General features: G+C 49.0%; 1 protein-coding gene across 1 annotated transcript in view; it reads right to left on the minus strand.

The window, feature by feature from the left end:
* Positions 1-20,309, minus strand: part of LOC118361416 (peregrin-like) — a 68,156-nt gene that overhangs the window by 41,019 nt on the left and 6,828 nt on the right. The window contains exon 4 of the mRNA XM_052517170.1: positions 18,208-18,245. Coding sequence (XP_052373130.1) covers positions 18,208-18,245 — 38 coding nt within the window. The remainder of the gene's footprint in view (positions 1-18,207; positions 18,246-20,309) is intronic.

The raw sequence follows: 20,309 nt of genomic DNA on the forward strand, positions 1-20,309 counted from the left end.
GGATGAGTGTCATGTGGTACTGTGACTGACCTGTAGAAGGATGAGTGTCCTGTGGTACTGTGACTGATTGACCTGTAGAAGGATGAGTGTCGTGTGGTACTGTGACTGACCTGTAGTAGGATGAGTGTCGTGTGGTACTGTGACTGACCTGTAGAAGGATGAGTGTAGTGTGGTACTGTGACTGACTGACCTGTAGTAGGATGAGTGTCGTGTGGTACTGTGACTGACCTGTAGTAGGATGAGTGTCGTGTGGTACTGTGACTGACCTGTAGTAGGATGAGTGTCGTGTGGTACTGTGACTGACCTGTAGTAGGATGAGTGTCGTGTGTTACTGCGAATGACTGACGTGTAGAAGGATGAGTGGTGTGTGGTACTGTGACTGACGTGTAGAAGGATGAGTGGTGTGTGGTACTGTGACTGACCTGTAGAAGGATGAGTGGTGTGTGGTACTGTGACTGACCTGTAGAAGGATGAGTGCCATGTGGTACTGTGACTGACCTGTAGTAGGATGAGTGTTGTGTGGTACTGTGACTGACCTGTAGCAGGATGAGTGTCGTGTGGTACTGTGACTGACATGAAGAAGGATGAGTGTCGTATGGTACTGTGACTGACCTGAGGTAGGATGAGTTTCGTGTGGTACTGTGACTGACTGACCTGTAGTAGGATGAGTGTCATGTGGTACTGTGACTGACCTGTAGAAGGATGAGTGTCGTGTGGTACTGTGACTGACTGACATGTAGTAGGATGCGTGTCATGTTTTACTGTGACTGATTGACCTGTCGTAGCATGAGTGTCATGTTGGTACTGTGACTGATTGACCATGAGCATGAAGTGATGTGTGGTACTGTGACTGACCTGTAGTAGGATGAGTGTCGTGTGGTACTGTGACTGACCTGTAGAAGGAAGAGTGCCGTGTGGTACTGTGACTGACCTGTACCTGAAGGATGAGTGTCAGTGTGGTACTGTGACTGACCTGTAGTAGGATGAGTGTTGTGTGGTACTGTGACTGACCTGTAGTAGGATGAGTGTCATGTGGTACTGTGACTGACCTGTGTAGGATGAGGACTGTGACTGACCTGTAGTAGGATGAGTTCGTGTGGTACTGTGACTGACCTGTAGTAGGATGAGTGTCGTGTGGTACTGTGACTGACCTGTAGAAGGGAGTCGTGTGTACTGTGACTGACATGAAAAAGGATGAGTGTCGTATGGTACTGTGACTGACCTGTAGTAGGATGAGTGTGTGTGGTACTGTGACTGACCTGTAGAAGGATGAGTGTCATGTGGTACTGTGACTGACCTGTAGAAGGATGAGTGTCGTGTGGTACTGTGACTGACCTGTAGGTAGGATGAGTGTCGTGTGGTACTGTGACTGACCTGTAGAAGGACGAGTCGTGTGGTACTGTGACTGACCTGAGGTAGGATGAGTGTCATGTGGTACTGTGACTGACCTGTCGTAGGATGAGTGTCGTGAGGTACTGTGACTCACCTGTAGAAGGATGAGAGTCGTGTGATACTGTGACTGACCTGTTGCAGGATGAGTGTCGTGTGGTACTGTGACTGACCTGTTGTAGGATGAGTGTCGTGTGGTACTGCGACTGACCTGTCGTAGGATGAGTGTCGTGTGTTACTGCGAATGACGGACGTGTAGAAGGATGAGTGGTGTGTGGTACTGTGACTGACATGAAGACGGATGAGTGTCGTGTGGTACTGTGACTGACCTGTAGAAGGATGGATGTACTGTGACTGACCTGTAGTAGGATGAGTGTTGTGTGGTACTGTGACTGACCTGTAGTAGGATGAGTGTCATGTGGTACTGTGACTGACCTGTAGTAGGATGAGTGGATGGTACTGTGACTGACCTGTAGTAGGATGAGTGTCATGTAGTACTGTGACTGACCTGTAGTAGGATGAGTGTCGTGTGGTACTGTGACTGACCTGTAGTCGGATGAGTGTTGTGTGGCACTGGGAATGACCTGTAGTAGGATGAGTGTCGTGTGTTAATGCGAATGACTGACGTGTAGAAGAATGAGTGGTGTGTGGTACTGTGACTGACCTGTAGAAGGATGAGTGTCGTGTGGTACTGTGACTGACCTGTAGAAGGATGAGTGTAGTGTGGTACTGTGACTGACCTGTAGTAGGATGAGTGTCGTGTGGTACTGTGACTGACCTGTAGTAGGATGAGTGTCGTGTGGTACTGTGACTGACCTGTAGAAGGATGAGTGTCGTGTGGTACTGTGACTGACATGAAGAAGGATGAGTGTCGTATGGTACTGTGACTGACCTGAGGTAGGATGAGTTTCGTGTGGTACTGTGACTGACTGACCTGTAGTAGGATGAGTGTCATGTGGTACTGTGACTGACCTGTAGAAGGATGAGTGTCGTGTGGTACTGTGACTGACTGACATGTAGTAGGATGCGTGTCATGTTTTACTGTGACTGATTGACCTGTCGTAGCATGAGTGTTGTGTGGTACTGTGACTGACCTGTAGAAGGATGAGTGTCGTGTGGTACTGTGACTGACTGACCTGTAGTAGGATGAGTGTCGTGTGGTACTGTGACTGACCTGTAGAAGGATGAGTGTCATGTGGTACTGTGACTGACCTGTAGAAGGATGAGTGTGTGTGGTACTGTGACTGACCTGTAGTAGGATGAGTGTCGTGTGGTACTGTGACTGACCTGTAGTAGGATGAGTTTCGTGTGGTACTGTGACTGACCTGTAGCAGGATGAGTGTCGTGTGGTACTGTGACTGACCTGTAGAAGGATGAGTGTGGTACTGTGACTGACATGAAGAAGGATACTGTGACTGACTGACCTGAGTAGGATGAGTGTCGTGTGGTACTGTGACTGACCTAGTAGGATGAGTGTGTGTGGTACTGTGACTGACCTGTAGAAGGACGAGAGTGCCATGTGGTACTGTGACTGACCTGTAGAAGGATGAGTGAGTGTCGTGTGGTACTGTGACTGACCTGTAGTAGGATGAGTGTCATGGTACTGTGACTGACCTGTAGAAGGATGAGTGTCGTGTGGTACTGTGACTGACCTGTAGTAGGATGAGTGTCATGTGGTACTGTGACTGACCTGTAGTAGGATGAGTGTCGTGTGGTACTGTGACTGACCTGTAGTAGGATGAGTGTGTGGTACTGTGACTGACCTGTAGTAGGATGAGTGTCGTGTGGTACTGTGACTGACCTGTAGTAGGATGAGTGTCGTGTGTGGTACTGTGACTGACCTGTAGAAGGATGAGTGTGTGGTGTGTGGTACTGTGACTGACCTGTAGAAGGATGAGTGGTGTGTGGTACTGTGACTGACTGACCTGTAGTAGGATGAGTGTGTGTGGTACTGTGACTGACCTGTAGTAGGATGAGTGTCATGTGGTACTGTGACTGACCTGTAGTAGGATGAGTGTGTGTGGTACTGTGACTGACCTGTAGTAGGATGAGTGTGTACTGTGACTGACCTGTAGTAGGATGAGTGTCGTGTGGTACTGTGACTGACCTGTAGTAGGATGAGTGTTGTGTGGTACTGTGACTGACCTGTAGTAGGATGAGTGTCTGTTACTGCGAATGACTGAGTGTAGAAGGATGAGTGTGTGTGGTACTGTGACTGACCTGTAGTAGGATGTGTAGTGGTACTGGACTGTAGTAGGATGAGTGTCATGGTACTGTGACTGACTGACCTGTAGTAGGATGAGTGTCGTGTGGTACTGTGACTGACCTGTAGTAGGATGAGTGTCGTGTGGTACTGTGACTGAGGATGAGTGTGTGTGGTACTGTGACTGACCTGTAGTAGGATGAGTGTCGTGTGGTACTGTGACTGACCTGTAGTAGGATGAGTGTCGTGTGGTACTGTGACTGACCTGTAGAAGGATGAGTGTGTGTGGTACTGTGACTGACCTGTAGAAGGATGAGTGTGTGTGGTACTGTGACTGACCTGTAGAAGGATGAGTGTCGTGTGGTACTGTGACTGACCTGTAGTAGGATGAGTGTCGTGTGGTACTGTGACTGACCTGTAGTAGGATGAGTGTCGTGTGGTACTGTGACTGACCTGAAGTAGGATGAGTGTCGTGTGGTACTGTGACTGACTGACCTGTAGTAGGATGAGTGTCGTGTGGTACTGTGACTGACCTGTAGAAGGATGTAGTGACTGACCTGTAGAAGGTACTGTGGTACTGTGACTGACCTGTAGTAGGATGAGTGTCGTGTGGTACTGTGACTGACTGACCTGTAGTAGGATGAGTGTCGTGTGGTACTGTGACTGACCTGTAGTAGGATGAGTGTGGTACTGTGACTGACTGTAGTAGGATGAGTGTCGTGTGGTACTGTGACTGACCTGTAGTAGGATGAGTGTCGTGTGGTACTGTGACTGACTGTAGGATGAGTGTCGTGTGGTACTGTGACTGACCTGTAGTAGGATGAGTGTCTGTGGTACTGTGACTGACCTGTAGTAGGATGAGTGTCGTGTGGTACTGTGACTGACCTGTAGTAGGATGAGTGTCGTGTGGTACTGTGACTGACTGACCTGTAGTAGGATGAGTGTCGTGTGGTTACTGAATGACTGACCTGTAGAAGGATGAGTGTGTGTGGTACTGTGACTGACGTGTAGAAGGATGAGTGTGTGTGGTACTGTGACTGACCTGTAGAAGGATGAGTGTCGTGTGGTACTGTGACTGACCTGTAGAAGGATGAGTGTCGTGTGGTACTGTGACTGACCTGTAGTAGGATGAGTGTCGTGTGGTACTGTGACTGACTGACATGTAGTAGGATGAGTGTCATGTGGTACTGTGACTGACCTGTAGAAGGATGAGTGTCGTGTGGTACTGTGACTGACCTGTAGAAGGATGAGTGTTGTGTGGTACTGTGACTGAATGACCTGTAGTAGGATGAGTGTCGTGTGTTACTGTGACTGACCTGTAGAAGGATGAGTGTGTGTGGTACTGTGACTGACCTGTAGTAGGATGAGAGTCAGTAGGTGGTACTGTGGTACTGTGACTGACTGACCTGTAGTAGGATGAGTGTCGTGTGGTACTGTGACTGACCTGTAGTAGGATGAGTGTCTGTGGTACTGTGACTGACCTGTAGTAGGATGAGTGTCGTGTGGTACTGTGACTGACCTGTAGTAGGATGAGTGTCGTGTGGTACTGTGACTGACCTGTAGTAGGATGAGTGATGTTACTGTGACTGACGTGTAGAAGGATGAGTGGTGTGTGGTACTGTGACTGACCTGTAGAAGGATGAGTGTGTGTGGTACTGTGACTGACCTGTAGAAGGATGAGTGTCGTGTGGTACTGTGACTGACCTGTGTAGGATGAGTGTCGTGTGGTACTGTGACTGACCTGTGAGTGTCGTGTGGTACTGTGACTGACATGAAGAAGGATGAGTGTCGTATGGTACTGTGACTGACCTGTAGTAGGATGAGTGTCATGTGGTACTGTGACTGACCTGTAGAAGGATGAGTGTCGTGTGGTACTGTGACTGACCTGTAGAAGGATGAGTGTCGTGTGGTACTGTGACTGACCTGTAGTAGGATGAGTGTCGTGTGGTACTGTGACTGACTGACCTGTAGTAGGATGAGTGGTGTGTGGTACTGTGACTGACCTGTAGTAGGATGAGTGTCATGTGGTACTGTGACTGACCTGTAGTAGGATGAGTGTCGTGTGGTACTGTGACTGACCTGTCGTAGGATGAGTGTCATGTGGTACTGTGACTGACCTGTAGTAGGATGAGTGTTGTGTTGTGGTACTGTGACTGACCTGTAGTAGAATGAGTGTCATGTAGTACTGTGACTGACCTGTAGTAGGATGAGTGTCGTGTGGTACTGTGACTGACCTGTAGTCGGATGAGTGTCGTGTGGTACTGGGAATGACCTGTAGTAGGATGAGTGTCGTGTGTTAATGCGAATGACTGACGTGTAGAAGGATGAGTGGTGTGTGGTACTGTGACTGACGTGTAGAAGGATGAGTGGTGTGTGGTACTGTGACTGACCTGTAGAAGGATGAGTGCCATGTGGTACTGTGACTGACCTGTAGAAGGATGAGTGTAGTGTGGTACTGTGACTGACCTGTAGTAGGATGAGTGTCGTGTGGTACTGTGACTGACTGACCTGTAGTAGGATGAGTGTACTGTGACTGACCTGTAGTAGGATACTGTGGTACTGTGACTGACCTGTAGTAGGATGAGTGTCGTGTGGTACTGTGACTGACCTGTAGTAGGATGAGGATGAGTGACCTGTAGTAGGATGGTACTGTTACTGACTGACCTGTAGAAGGATGAGTGGTGTGTGGTACTGTGACTGACGTGTAGAAGGATGAGTGTGTGTGGTACTGTGACTGACCTGTAGAAGGATGAGTGTCGTGTGGTACTGTGACTGACCTGTAGAAGGATGAGTGTTGTGTGGTACTGTGACTGACCTGTAGAAGGATGAGTGTCGTGTGGTACTGTGACTGACCTGTAGAAGGAAGAGTGCCATGTGGTACTGTGACTGACATGAAGAAGGATGAGTGTCGTATGGTACTGTGACTGACCTGAGGTAGGATGAGTGTCATGTGGTACTGTGACTGACCTGTAGTAGGATGAGTGTCGTGTGGTACTGTGACTGATTGACCTGTAGAAGGATGAGTGTCGTGTGGTACTGTGACTGACTGACATGTAGTAGGATGCGTGTCATGTTTTACTGTGACTGATTGACCTGTCGTAGCATGAGTGTTGTGTGGTACTGTGACTGACCTGTAGAAGGATGAGTGTCGTGTGGTACTGTGACTGACCTGTAGTAGGATGAGTGTCGTGTGGTACTGTGACTGACTGACCTGTAGTAGGATGAGTGGTGTGTGGTACTGTGACTGACCTGTAGAAGGATGAGTGCCATGTGGTACTGTGACTGACCTGTAGTAGGATGAGTGTTGTGTGGTACTGTGACTGACCTGTAGTAGGATGAGTGTCATGTGGTACTGTGACTGACCTGTAGTAGGATGAGTGTCGTGTGGTACTGTGACTGACCTGTAGTAGGATGAGTGTCGTGTGGTACTGTGACTGACCTGTAGTAGGATGAGTGTCGTGTGTTAATGCGAATGACTGACGTGTAGAAGGATGAGTGGTGTGTGGTACTGTGACTGACGTGTAGAAGGATGAGTGGTGTGTGGTACTGTGACTGACCTGTAGAAGGATGAGTGCCATGTGGTACTGTGACTGACCTGTAGAAGGATGAGTGTAGTGTGGTACTGTGACTGACCTGTAGTAGGATGAGTGTCGTGTGGTACTGTGACTGACCTGTAGTAGGATGAGAACCATGGGTACTGTGACTGACCTGTAGTAGGATGAGTGTCGTGTGGTACTGTGACTGACCTGTAGTAGGATGAGTGTCGTGTGGTACTGTGACTGACCTGTAGTAGGATGAGTGTCGTGTGGTACTGTGACTGACCTGTAGTAGGATGAGTGTCGTGTGGTACTGTGACTGACCTGTAGTAGGATGAGTGTCGTGTGGTACTGTGACTGACCTGTAGTAGGATGAGTGTCGTGTGGTACTGTGACTGACCTGTAGTAGGATGAGTGTCGTGTAGTACTGTGACTGACCTGTTGCAGGATGAGTGTCGTGTGGTACTGCGACTGACCTGTCGTAGGATGAGTGTCGTGTGTTACTGCGAATGACTGACGTGTAGAAGGATGAGTGGTGTGTGGTACTGTGACTGACGTGTAGAAGGACGAGAGTCGTGTGGTACTGTGACTGACATGAAGACGGATGAGTGTCGTATGGTACTGTGACTGACCTGAGGTAGGATGAGTGTCATGTGGTACTGTGTGACTGACCTGTAGTAGGATGAGTGTCGTGTGGTACTGTGACTGACCTGTAGTAGGATGAGTGTCGTGTGGTACTGTGACTGACCTGTAGTAGGATGAGTGTCGTGTGGTACTGTGACTGACCTGTAGTAGGATGAGTGAGTACTGTGACTGACCTGTAGTAGGGTGAGTGTGTGTGGTACTGTGACTGACCTGTAGTAGGATGAGTGTCGTGTGGTACTACTGACCTGTAGGATGAGTGACGTGTTACCTGACTACCTGTAGAAGATGAGTGTGTGTGGTACTGTGACTGACCTGTAGTAGGATGAGTGTCGCGTGGATGACTGTCGTGTGGTACTGTTACTGACTGACCTGTAGAAGGATGAGTGTCGTGTGTTACTGTGACTGACCTGTAGAAGGATGAGTGTCATGTGGTACTGTGACTAACCTGTAGAAGGATGAGTGTCGTGTGGTACTGTGACTGACTGAGCTGTAGTAGGACGAGTGTCGTGTGGGACTGTGAATGACTTGCAGTAGGATGAGTGTCGTGTGGTACTGTGACTGACCTGAGGTAGGATGAGTGTCATGTGGTACTGTGAATGACATGTAGTAGGATGAGTGTCATGTGGTACTGTGACTGACTGACCTGTAGTAGGATGAGTGTCGTGTGGTACTGTGACTGACCTGTAGTAGGATGAGTGTCGTGTGGTACTGTGACTGACCTGTAGTAGGATGTCGTGTGGTCTGACTGACCTGGTAGGATACTGTGGTACTGTGACTGACATGAAGAAGGATGAGTGATGGTACTGTGACTGACCTGGTAGGATGACTGTGGTACTGACTGACCTGTAGTAGGATGAGTGTCGTGTCGTACTGTGACTGACCTGTAGTATGATGAGTGTCGTGTCGCACTGTGACTGACCTGTAGCAGGATGAGTGTCGTGTGGTACTGCGAATGACTGACGTGAAGAAGGATGAGTGGTGTGTGGTACTGTGACTGACCTGTAGTAGGATGAGTGTCGTGTGGTACTGTGACTGACCTGTAGTAGGATGAGTGTCGTGTGGTACTGTGACTGACTGACCTGTAGTAGGATGAGTGTCATGTGGTACTGTGACTGACCTGTAGTAGGATGAGTGTCGTGTGGTACTGTGACTGACCTGTAGAAGGATGAGTGTAGTGTGGTACTGTGACTGACCTGTAGTAGGATGAGTGTCGTGTGGTACTGTGACTGACTGACCTGTAGTAGGATGAGTGTCATGTGGTACTGTGACTGACCTGTAGTAGGATGAGTGTCGTGTGGTACTGTGACTGACCTGTAGTAGGATGAGTGTCGTGTGGTACTGTGACTGACCTGTAGTAGGATGAGTGTCGTGTGGTACTGTGACTGACCTGTAGTAGGATGAGTGTCGTGTGGTACTGTGACTGACCTGTAGTAGGATGAGTGTCGCATGTTACTGCGAATGACTGACGTGTAGAAGGTTGAGTGGTGTGTGGTACTGTGACTGACGTGTAGAAGGATGAGTGGTGTGTGGTACTGTGACTGACCTGTAGAAGGATGAGTGTCGTGTGGTACTGTGACTGACCTGTAGTAGGATGAGTGTCGTGTGGTACTGTGACTGACCTGTCGTAGGATGAGTGTCGTGTGGTACTGTGACTGACCTGTAGAAGGATGAGAGTCGTGTGGTACTGTGACTGACATGAAGAAGGATGAGTGTCGTATGGTACTGTGACTGACCTGAGGTAGGATGAGTGTCATGTGGTACTGTGACTGACTGACCTGTAGTAGGATGAGTGTCGTGTGGTACTGTGACTGACCTGTAGTAGGATGAGTGTCGTGTGGTACTGTGACTGATTGACCTGTAGAAGGATGAGTGTCGTGTGGTACTGTGACTGACTGACATGTAGTAGGATGCGTGTCATGTTTTACTGTGACTGATTGACCTGTGGTAGCATGAGTGTTGTGTGGTACTGTGACTGACCTGTAGTAGGATGAGTGTCGTGTAGTACTGTGACTGACCTGTAGCAGGATGAGTGTCGTGTGGTACTGCGACTGACCTGTCGTAGGATGAGTGTCGTGTGGTACTGTGACTGACCTGTAGTAGGATGAGTGTCGTGTCGTACTGTGACTGACCTGTAGCAGGATGAGTGTCGTGTGGTACTGTGACTGTGAAGAAGGATGAGTGTGTGGTACTGTGACTGACCTGTAGTAGGATGAGTGTCGTGTGGTACTGTGACTGACCTGTAGTAGGATGAGTGTCATGTGGTACTGTGACTGACCTGTAGTAGGATGAGTGTCGTGTGGTACTGTGACTGACCTGTAGTAGAGATGAGTACTGTGACTGACCTGTAGTGTGGTACTGTGACTGACCTGTAGAAGGATGAGTGTAGTGTGGTACTGTGACTGACCTGTAGTAGGATGAGTGTTGTGTGGTACTGTGACTGACTGACCTGTAGTAGGATGAGTGTTGTGTGGTACTGTGACTGACCTGTAGTAGGATGAGTGTCGTGTGGTACTGTGACTGACCTGTAGTAGGATGAGTGTCGTGTGGTACTGTGACTGACCTGTAGTAGGATGAGTGTCGTGTGGTACTGTGACTGACCTGTAGTAGGATGAGTGTCATGTTACTGCGACTGACTGACGTGTAGAAGGATGAGTGGTGTGTGGTACTGTGACTGACCTGTAGTAGGATGAGTGTGTGTGGTACTGTGACTGACCTGTAGAAGGATGAGTGTCGTGTGGTACTGTGACTGACCTGTAGTAGGATGAGTGTCGTGTGGTACTGTGACTGACCTGTAGTAGGATGAGTGTCGTGAGGTACTGTGACTGACCTGTAGAAGGATGACGAGAGTCGTGTGGTACTGTGACTGACATGAAGAAGGATGAGTGTCGTATGGTACTGTGACTGACCTGAGGTAGGATGAGTTTCGTGTGGTACTGTGACTGACTGACCTGTAGTAGGATGAGTGTCGTGTGGTACTGTGACTGACATGAAGAAGGATGAGTGTCGTATGGTACTGTGACTGACCTGAGGTAGGATGAGTGTCGTGTGGTACTGTGACTGACCTGTAGTAGGATGAGTGTCGTGTCGTACTGTGACTGACCTGTAGTATGATGAGTGTCGTGTCGCACTGTGACTGACCTGTAGCAGGATGAGTGTCGTGTGGTACTGTGACTGACCTGTAGTAGGATGAGTGTCATGTGGTACTGTGACTGACTGACCTGTAGTAGGATGAGTGTTGTGTGGTACTGTGACTGACCTGTAGTAGGATGAGTGTCGTGTAGTACTGTGACTGACCTGTAGCAGGATGAGTGTCGTGTGGTACTGCGACTGACCTGTCGTAGGATGAGTGTCGTGTGGTACTGTGACTGACCTGTAGTAGGATGAGTGTCGTGTCGTACTGTGACTGACCTGTAGCAGGATGAGTGTCGTGTGGTACTGCGAATGACTGACGTGAAGAAGGATGAGTGTCATGTAGTACTGTGACTGACCTGTAGTAGGATGAGTGTTGTGTGGTACTGTGACTGACCTGTAGTAGGATGAGTGTCATGTGGTACTGGGAATGACCTGTAGTAGGATGAGTGTCGTGTGGTACTGTGACTGACTGACCTGTAGTAGGATGAGAATCATGGAGTACTGTGACTGACCTGTAGTAGGATGAGTGTCGTGTGGTACTGTGACTGACCTGTAGAAGGATGAGTGTAGTGTGGTACTGTGACTGACCTGTAGTAGGATGAGTGTTGTGTGGTACTGTGACTGACTGACCTGTAGTAGGATGAGTGTTGTGTGGTACTGTGACTGACCTGTAGTAGGATGAGTGTCGTGTGGTACTGTGACTGACCTGTAGTAGGATGAGTGTCGTGTGGTACTGTGACTGACCTGTAGTAGGATGAGTGTCGTGTCGTACTGTGACTGACCTGTAGTAGGATGAGTGTCGCATGTTACTGCGAATGACTGACGTGTAGAAGGTTGAGTGGTGTGTGGTACTGTGACTGACTGTACCTGATGAGTGGGATGACTGTGACTGACCTGTAGAAGGATGAGTGTCGTGGTACTGTGACTGACCTGTAGAAGGATGAGTGTCGTGTGGTACTGTGACTGACCTGTGTAGTAGGGTGGTACTGTGACTGACCTGTCAGTCGTGTGGTACTGTGACTGACCTGTAGAAGGATGAGTGTCGTATGGTACTGTGACTGACCTGAGGTAGGATGAGTTTCGTGTGGTACTGTGACTGACTGACCTGTAGTAGGATGAGTGTTGTGTGGTACTGTGACTGACCTGTAGAAGGATGAGTGTCGTGTGGTACTGTGACTGACCTGTAGTAGGATGAGTGTCGTGTGGTACTGTGACTGACTGACCTGTAGTAGGATGAGTGTGTGTGGTACTGTGACTGACCTGTAGAAGGATGAGTGTCATGTGGTACTGTGACTGACCTGTAGAAGGATGAGTGTCGTGTGGTACTGTGACTGACCTGTAGTAGGATGAGTGTCATGTGGTACTGTGACTGACCTGTAGTAGGATGAGTGTCGTGTGGTACTGTGACTGACCTGTAGTAGGATGAGTGTCATGTGGTACTGTGACTGACCTGTAGTAGGATGAGTGTCGTGTGGTACTGTGACTGACCTGTAGTAGGATGAGTGTCGTGTGGTACTGTGACTGACCTGTAGTAGGATGAGTGTCGTGTGGTACTGTGACTGACCTGTAGTAGGATGAGTGTCGTGTGGTACTGCGAATGACTGACGTGTAGAAGGATGAGTGTGTGTGGTACTGTGACTGACCTGTAGTAGGATGAGTGTCATGTGGTACTGTGACTGACCTGTAGTAGGATGAGTGTCGTGTGGTACTGTGACTGACCTGTAGGATAGGATGAGTGTGAGTGGTACTGTGACTGACTGACCTGTAGTAGGATGAGTGTCGTGTGGTACTGTGACTGACCTGTAGTAGGATGAGTGGTGTGTGGTACTGTGACTGACCTGTAGAAGGATGAGTGTGTGTGGTACTGTGACTGACCTGTAGAAGGATGAGTGTCGTGTGGTACTGTTACTGTGACTGACCTGTAGAAGGATGAGTGTCATGTGGTACTGTGACTGACCTGTAGAAGGATGAGTGTCGTGTGGTACTGTGACTGACCTGTAGTAGGATGAGTGTGTGTGTGGTACTGTGTACTGTGACTGACCTGTAGGATGAGTGTCATGGTACTGTGAATGACATGTAGTAGGATGAGTGTCATGTGGTACTGTGACTGACCTGTAGTAGGATGAGTGTCGTGTGGTACTGTGACTGACCTGTAGTAGGATGAGTGTCGTGTGGTACTGTGACTGACCTGAGTAGGATGAGTGTCATGTGGTACTGTGATTACTGACCTGTAGTAGGATGACGTGTGGACTGTGACTGACCTGTAGTAGGATGAGTGGTGTGTGGTACTGTGACTGACCTGTAGAAGGATGAGTAGTGTGGTACTGTGACTGACCTGTAGTAGGATGAGTGTCGTGTGGTACTGTGACTGACCTGTAGTAGGATGAGTGTGTGTGGTACTGTGACTGACCTGTAGTAGGATGAGTGTCGTGTGGTACTGTGACTGACCTGTAGTAGGATGAGTGTCGCATGGTGGAACTGTGACTACGTGTAGAAGGATGAGTGGTGTGTGGTACTGTGACTGACCTGTAGTAGGATGAGTGTGTGTGGTACTGTGACTGACCTGTAGAAGGATGAGTGTCGTGTGGTACTGTGACTGACCTGTAGTAGGATGAGTGTTGTGTGGTACTGTGACTGACCTGTAGTAGGATGAGTGTCGTGTGGTACTGTGACTGACCTGTAGAAGGAGGATGAGAGTCGTGTGGTACTGTGACTGACATGAAGAAGGATGAGTGTCGTGTGTACTGTACTGTGGTACTGTGACTGACCTGTAGTAGGATGAGTGTCGTGTGGTACTGTGACTGACCTGTAGTAGGATGAGTGTCGTGTGGTACTGTGACTGACTGACCTGTAGTAGGATGAGTGTGTGTGGTACTGTGACTGACCTGTAGTAGGATGAGTGTCGTGTGGTACTGTGACTGACCTGTAGTAGGATGAGTGTCGTGTGGTACTGTGACTGACTGACCTGTAGTAGGATGAGTGTGTGTGGTACTGTGACTACTGTAGTAGGATGAGTGTGTGTGGTACTGTGACTGACCTGTAGAAGGATGAGTGTGTGTGGTACTGTGACTGACTGACCTGTAGTAGGATGAGTGTCGTGTGGTACTGACCTGTGACTGACCTGACCTGTAGTAGGATGAGTGTCGTGTGGTACTGTGACTGACCTGTAGTAGGAGTGAGTACTGTGACTGACCTGTGTAGGATGACTGTGTACTGTGACTGACCTGTAGTAGGATGAGTGTCGTGTGGTACTGTGACTGACCTGTAGTAGGATGAGTGTCGTGTGGTACTGTGACTGACCTGTAGTAGGATGAGTGTCGTGTGGTACTGTGACTGACTGACCTGTAGTAGGATGAGTGTGTGTGGTACTGTGACTGACCTGTAGTAGGATGAGTGTCATGAGTACTGTGACTGACCTGTAGTAGGATGAGTGTCGTGTGGTACTGTGACTGACCTGTAGTAGGATGAGTGTCGTGTGGTACTGTGAATGACCTGTAGTAGGATGAGTGTCGTGTGTTACTGTGAATGACTGGCGTGTAGAAGGTTGAGTGTGTGGTACTGTGACTGACCTGTAGTAGGATGAGTGTCGTGTGGTACTGTGAATGACTGACCTGTAGAAGGATGAGTGTGTGTGGTACTGTGACTGACCTGTAGAAGGATGATGTACTGCGACTGACCTGTAGAAGAATGAGTGTCATGTGGTACTGTGACTAACCTGTAGAAGGATGAGTGTCGTGTGGTACTGTGACTGACTGAGCTGTAGTAGGACGAGTGTCGTGTGGGACTGTGAATGACTTGCAGTAGGATGAGTGTCGTGTGGTACTGTGACTGACCTGTAGTAGGATGAGTGTCATGTGGTACTGTGACTGACCTGTAGTAGGATGAGTGTCGTGTGGTACTGTGACTGACCTGTAGTAGGATGAGTGTCGTGTGGTACTGTGACTGACGTGTAGTAGGATGAGTTTCGTATGGTACTGTGACTGACCTGAGGTAGGATGAGTGTCATGTGGTACTGTGATTGACTGACCTGTAGTAGGATGAGTGTCGTGTGGTACTGTGACTGACCTGTAGCAGGATGAGTGTTGTGTGGTACTGCGAATGACTGACGTGAAGAAGGATGAGTGGTGTGTGGTACTGTGACTGACCTGTAGTAGGATGAGTGTCATGTAGTACTGTGACTGACCTGTAGTAGGATGAGTGTTGTGTGGTACTGTGACTGACCTGTAGTAGGATGAGTGTCGTGTGGTACTGTGACTGACCTGTAGTAGGATGAGTGTCGTGTGGTACTGTGACTGACCTGTAGAAGGATGAGTGGTGTGTGGTACTGTGACTGACGTGTGGTACTGTGGTACTGACTGACCTGTAGAAGGATGAGTGTCGTGTGGTACTGTGACTGACCTGTAGCAGGATGAGTGTCGTGTGGTACTGTGACTGACCTGAGGATGAGTGTCGTGTGGTACTGTGACTGACCTGTAGACTGGAGGATGAGTCGTGTGGTACTGTGACTGACATGAAGAAGGATGAGTGTCGTGTGGTACTGTGACTGACCTGTGTAGGATGAGTGTCATGTGGTACTGTGACTGACTGACCTGTAGTAGGATGAGTGTGTGTGGTACTGTGACTGACCTGTAGTAGGATGAGTGTCGTGTGGTACTGTGACTGACCTGTAGTAGGATGAGTGTCATGTGGTACTGTGACTGACCTGTAGTAGGATGAGTGTCGTGTGGTACTGTGACTGACCTGACCTGTAGAAGGATGAGTGTGGTGTGTGGTACTGTGACTGACCTGTAGTAGGATGAGTGGTGTGTGGTACTGTGACTGACCTGTAGAAGGATGAGTGCCATGTGGTACTGTGACTGACCTGTAGAAGGATGAGTGTAGTGTGGTACTGTGACTGACCTGTAGTAGGATGAGTGTCGTGTGGTACTGTGACTGACCTGTCGTAGGATGAGTGTCATGTGGTACTGTGACTGACCTGTAGTAGGATGAGTGTTGTGTGGTACTGTGACTGACCTGTAGTAGGATGAGTGTCATGTGGTACTGTGACTGACCTGTAGTAGGATGAGTGTTGTGTGGTACTGTGACTGACCTGTAGTAGGATGAGTGTCGTGTGGTACTGAGAATGACTGACGTGAAGAAGGATGAGTGGTGTGTGGTACTGTGACTGACCTGTAGTAGGATGAGTGTCATGTAGTACTGTGACTGACCTGTAGTAGGATGAGTGTTGTGTGGTACTGTGACTGACCTGTAGTAGGATGAGTGTCGTGTGGTACTGGGAATGACCTGTAGTAGGATGAGTGTCGCGTGTTACTGCGAATGACTGACGTGTAGAAGGTTGAGTGGTTTGTGGTACTGTGACTGACGTGTAGTAGGATGAGTGTCATGTGGTACTGTGACTGACCTGTAGTAGGATGAGTGTCGTGTGGTACTGTGACTGACCTGTAGTAGGATGAGTGTCGTGTGGTACTGTGACTGACCTGTAGTAGGATGAGTGTCGTGTAGTACTGTGACTGACCTGTTGCAGGATGAGTGTCGTGTGGTACTGCGACTGACCTGTCGTAGGATGAGTGTCGTGTGTTACTGCGAATGACGGACGTGTAGAAGGATGAGTGGTGTGTGGTACTGTGACTGACATGAAGACGGATGAGTGTCGTATGGTACTGTGACTGACCTGAGGTAGGATGAGTGTCATGTGGTACTGTGAATGACCTGTAGTAGGATGAGTGTCGTGTGGTACTGTGACTGACCTGTAGTAGAATGAGTGTCATGTGGTACTGTGACTGACCTGTAGTAGGATGAGTGTTGTGTGGTACTGTGACTGACCTGTAGTAGGATGAGTGTCGTGTGGTACTGTGACTGACTGACCTGTAGTAGGATGAGTGTCATGTGGTACTGTGACTGACCTGTAGTAGGATGAGTGTCGTGTGGTACTGTGACTGACCTGTAGTAGGATGAGTGTCGTGTGGTACTGTGACTGACCTGTAGAAGGATGAGTGTCGTGTGGTACTGTGACTGACTGACCTGTAGTAGGATGAGTGTCATGTGGTACTGTGACTGACCTGTAGTAGGATGAGTGTCGTGTGGTACTGTGACTGACTGACCTGTAGTAGGATGAGTGTCGTGTGGTACTGTGACTGACCTGTAGTAGGATGAGTGTCGTGTGGTACTGTGACTGACTGACCTGTAGTAGGATGAGTGTCGTGTGGTACTGTGACTGACCTGTAGTAGGATGAGTGTCGTGTGGTACTGTGACTGACCTGTAGTAGGATGAGTGTCGTGTGGTACTGTGACTGACTGACCTGTAGTAGGATGAGTGTCTGTGTGGTACTGTGACTGACTGAGTAGGATGAGTGTCAGTGTGGTACTGACTGACCTGTAGTAGGATGAGTGTCATGTGGTACTGTGACTGACCTGTAGTAGGATGAGTGTCGTGGTACTGTGACTGACCTGTTGCAGGATGAGTGTCGTGTGGTACTGCGACTGACCTGTCGTAGGATGAGTGTCGTGTTTTACTGACTGAATGACTGTAGAAGGATGAGTGTGTGTGGTACTGTGACTGACCTAGAAGGAGAGATGAGTGTGACATGAAGTGGTACTGTGACTGACTGACCTGTAGTAGGATGAGTGTCATGTGGTACTGTGACTGACTGACCTGTAGTAGGATGAGTGTCGTGTGGTACTGTGACTGACCTGTAGTAGGATGAGTGTCGTGTGGTACTGTGACTGACCTGTAGTAGGATGAGTGTCGTGTGGTACTGTGACTGACTGACCTGTAGTAGGATGAGTGTCATGTGGTACTGTGACTGACCTGTAGTAGGATGAGTGTCGTGTGGTACTGTGACTGACCTGTAGTAGGATGAGTGTCGTGTGGTACTGTGACTGACCTGTAGTAGGATGAGTGTCGTGTGGTACTGTGACTGACCTGTAGTAGGATGAGTGTCGTGTGGTACTGTGACTGACCTGTAGTAGGATGAGTGTCGTGTGTTACTGCGAATGACTGACGTGTAGAAGGATGAGTGGTGTGTGGTACTGTGACTGACCTGTAGAAGGATGAGTGTGTGTGGTACTGTGACTGACCTGTAGAAGGATGAGTGTCGTGTGGTACTGTGACTGACCTGTAGAAGGATGAGTGTCGTGTGGTACTGTGACTGACCTGTAGTAGGATGAGTGTCGTGTGGTACTGTGACTGACCCTGTAGTAGGATGAGTGTCATGTGGTACTGTGACTGACTGACCTGTAGAAGGATGAGTGTCGTGTGGTACTGTGACTGACCTGTAGTAGGATGACTGTACTGTGACTGACCTGTAGAAGGATGAGTGTCGTGTGGTACTGCGACTGACCTGTCGTAGGATGAGTGTCATGTGGTACTGTGACTGACCTGTAGAAGGATGAGTGTCGTGTGGTACTGTGACTGATTGACCTGTAGAAGAATGAGTGGTGTGTGGTACTGTGACTGACCTGTAGAAGGATGAGTGTCGTGTGGTACTGTGACTGACCTGTAGAAGGATGAGTGTCGTGTGGTACTGCGACTGACCTGTAGTAGGATGAGTGTCGTGTGGTACTGTGACTGACCTGTAGTAGGATGAGTGTCGTGTGGTACTGTGACTGACTGTAGTAGGATGACGTGTGGTACTGTGAGTAGGATGAGTGTCGTGTGGTACTGTGACTGACTGACCTGTAGTAGGATGAGTGTCATGTGGTACTGTGACTGACCTGTAGTAGGATGAGTGTCGTGTGGTACTGTGACTGACCTGTAGTAGGATGAGTGTCATGTACTGTGGTACTGTGACTGACCTGTAGTAGGATGAGTGTCGTGTGGTACTGTGACTGACTGACCTGTAGTAGGATGAGTGGTGTGTGGTACTGTGACTGACCTGTAGAAGGATGAGTGCCATGTGGTACTGTGACTGACCTGTAGAAGGATGAGTGTAGTGTGGTACTGTGACTGACTGACCTGTAGTAGGATGAGTGTCGTGTGGTACTGTGACTGACCTGTAGTAGGATGAGTGTCATGTGGTACTGTGACTGACCTGTAGTAGGATGAGTGTTGTGTGGTACTGTGACTGACCTGTAGTAGGATGAGTGTCATGTAGTACTGTGACTGACCTGTAGTAGGATGAGTGTCGTGTGGTACTGTGACTGACCTGTAGTAGGATGAGTGTCGTGTGGTACTGTGACTGTGAAGAAGGATGACTGTACTGTGACTGACCTGTAGTAGGATGAGTGTCATGTGGTACTGTGACTGACCTGTAGTAGGATGAGTGTTGTGTGGTACTGTGACTGACCTGTAGTAGGATGAGTGTCGTGTGGTACTGTGACTGACCTGTAGTAGGATGAGTGTGTGTGTACTGTGACTGACTGAGGGTGTAGAAGGATGAGTGGTCGTGTGGTACTGTGACTGACCTGTAGTAGGATGAGTGCCATGGTACTGTGACTGACCTGTAGTAGGATGAGTACTGTGGTACTGTGACTGACCTGTAGTAGGATGAGTGTCGTGTGGTACTGTGACTGACCTGTAGTAGGATGAGTGTCATGTGGTACTGTGACTGACTGACCTGTAGTAGGATGAGTGTCGTGTGGTACTGCGACTGACCTGTCGTAGGATGAGTGTCGTGTGTTACTGCGAATGACTGACGTGTAGAAGGATGAGTGGTGTGTGGTACTGTGACTGACGTGTAGAAGGACGAGAGTCGTGTGGTACTGTGACTGACATGAAGACGGATGAGTGTCGTATGGTACTTTGACTGGCCTGAGGTAGGATGAGTGTCATGTGGTACTGTGAATGACCTGTAGTAGGATGAGTGTCGTGTGGTACTGTGACTGACCTGTAGTAGAATGAGTGTCATGTGGTACTGTGACTGACCTGTAGTAGGATGAGTGTCGTGTGGTACTGTGACTGACCTGTAGTAGGATGAGTGTTGTGTGGTACTGTGACTGACTGACCTGTAGCAGGATGAGTTTCGTGTGGTACTGTGACTGACTGACCTGTAGTAGGATGAGTGTCATGTTGTACTGTGACTGACTTGTAGTAGCATGAGTGTCGTGTGGTACTGTGACTGACTGACCTGTAGTGGGATGAGTGTAGTGTGGTACTGTTACTGACCTGTAGAAGGATGAGTGTCGTGTGGTACTGTGACTGACTGAGCTGTAGTTGGACGAGTGTCGTGTGGGACTGTGAATGACTTGCAGTAGGATGAGTGTCATGTGGTACTGTGACTGACTGACCTGTAGTAGGATGAGTGTCGTGTGGTACTGTGACTAACCTGTAGGTAGGATGAGTGTCGTGTGGTACTGTGACTGACCTGTAGTAGGATGAGTGTCGTGTGGTACTGTGACTGACCTGTAGTAGGATGAGTGTCGTGTGGTACTGTGACTGACCTGTAGGTAGGATGAGTGTCATGTGG

The sequence above is a fragment of the Oncorhynchus keta genome, unplaced genomic scaffold (genome assembly GCF_023373465.1).
Source record: "Oncorhynchus keta strain PuntledgeMale-10-30-2019 unplaced genomic scaffold, Oket_V2 Un_scaffold_584_pilon_pilon, whole genome shotgun sequence".
In the NCBI taxonomy this organism is placed as follows: domain Eukaryota; kingdom Metazoa; phylum Chordata; class Actinopteri; order Salmoniformes; family Salmonidae; genus Oncorhynchus; species Oncorhynchus keta.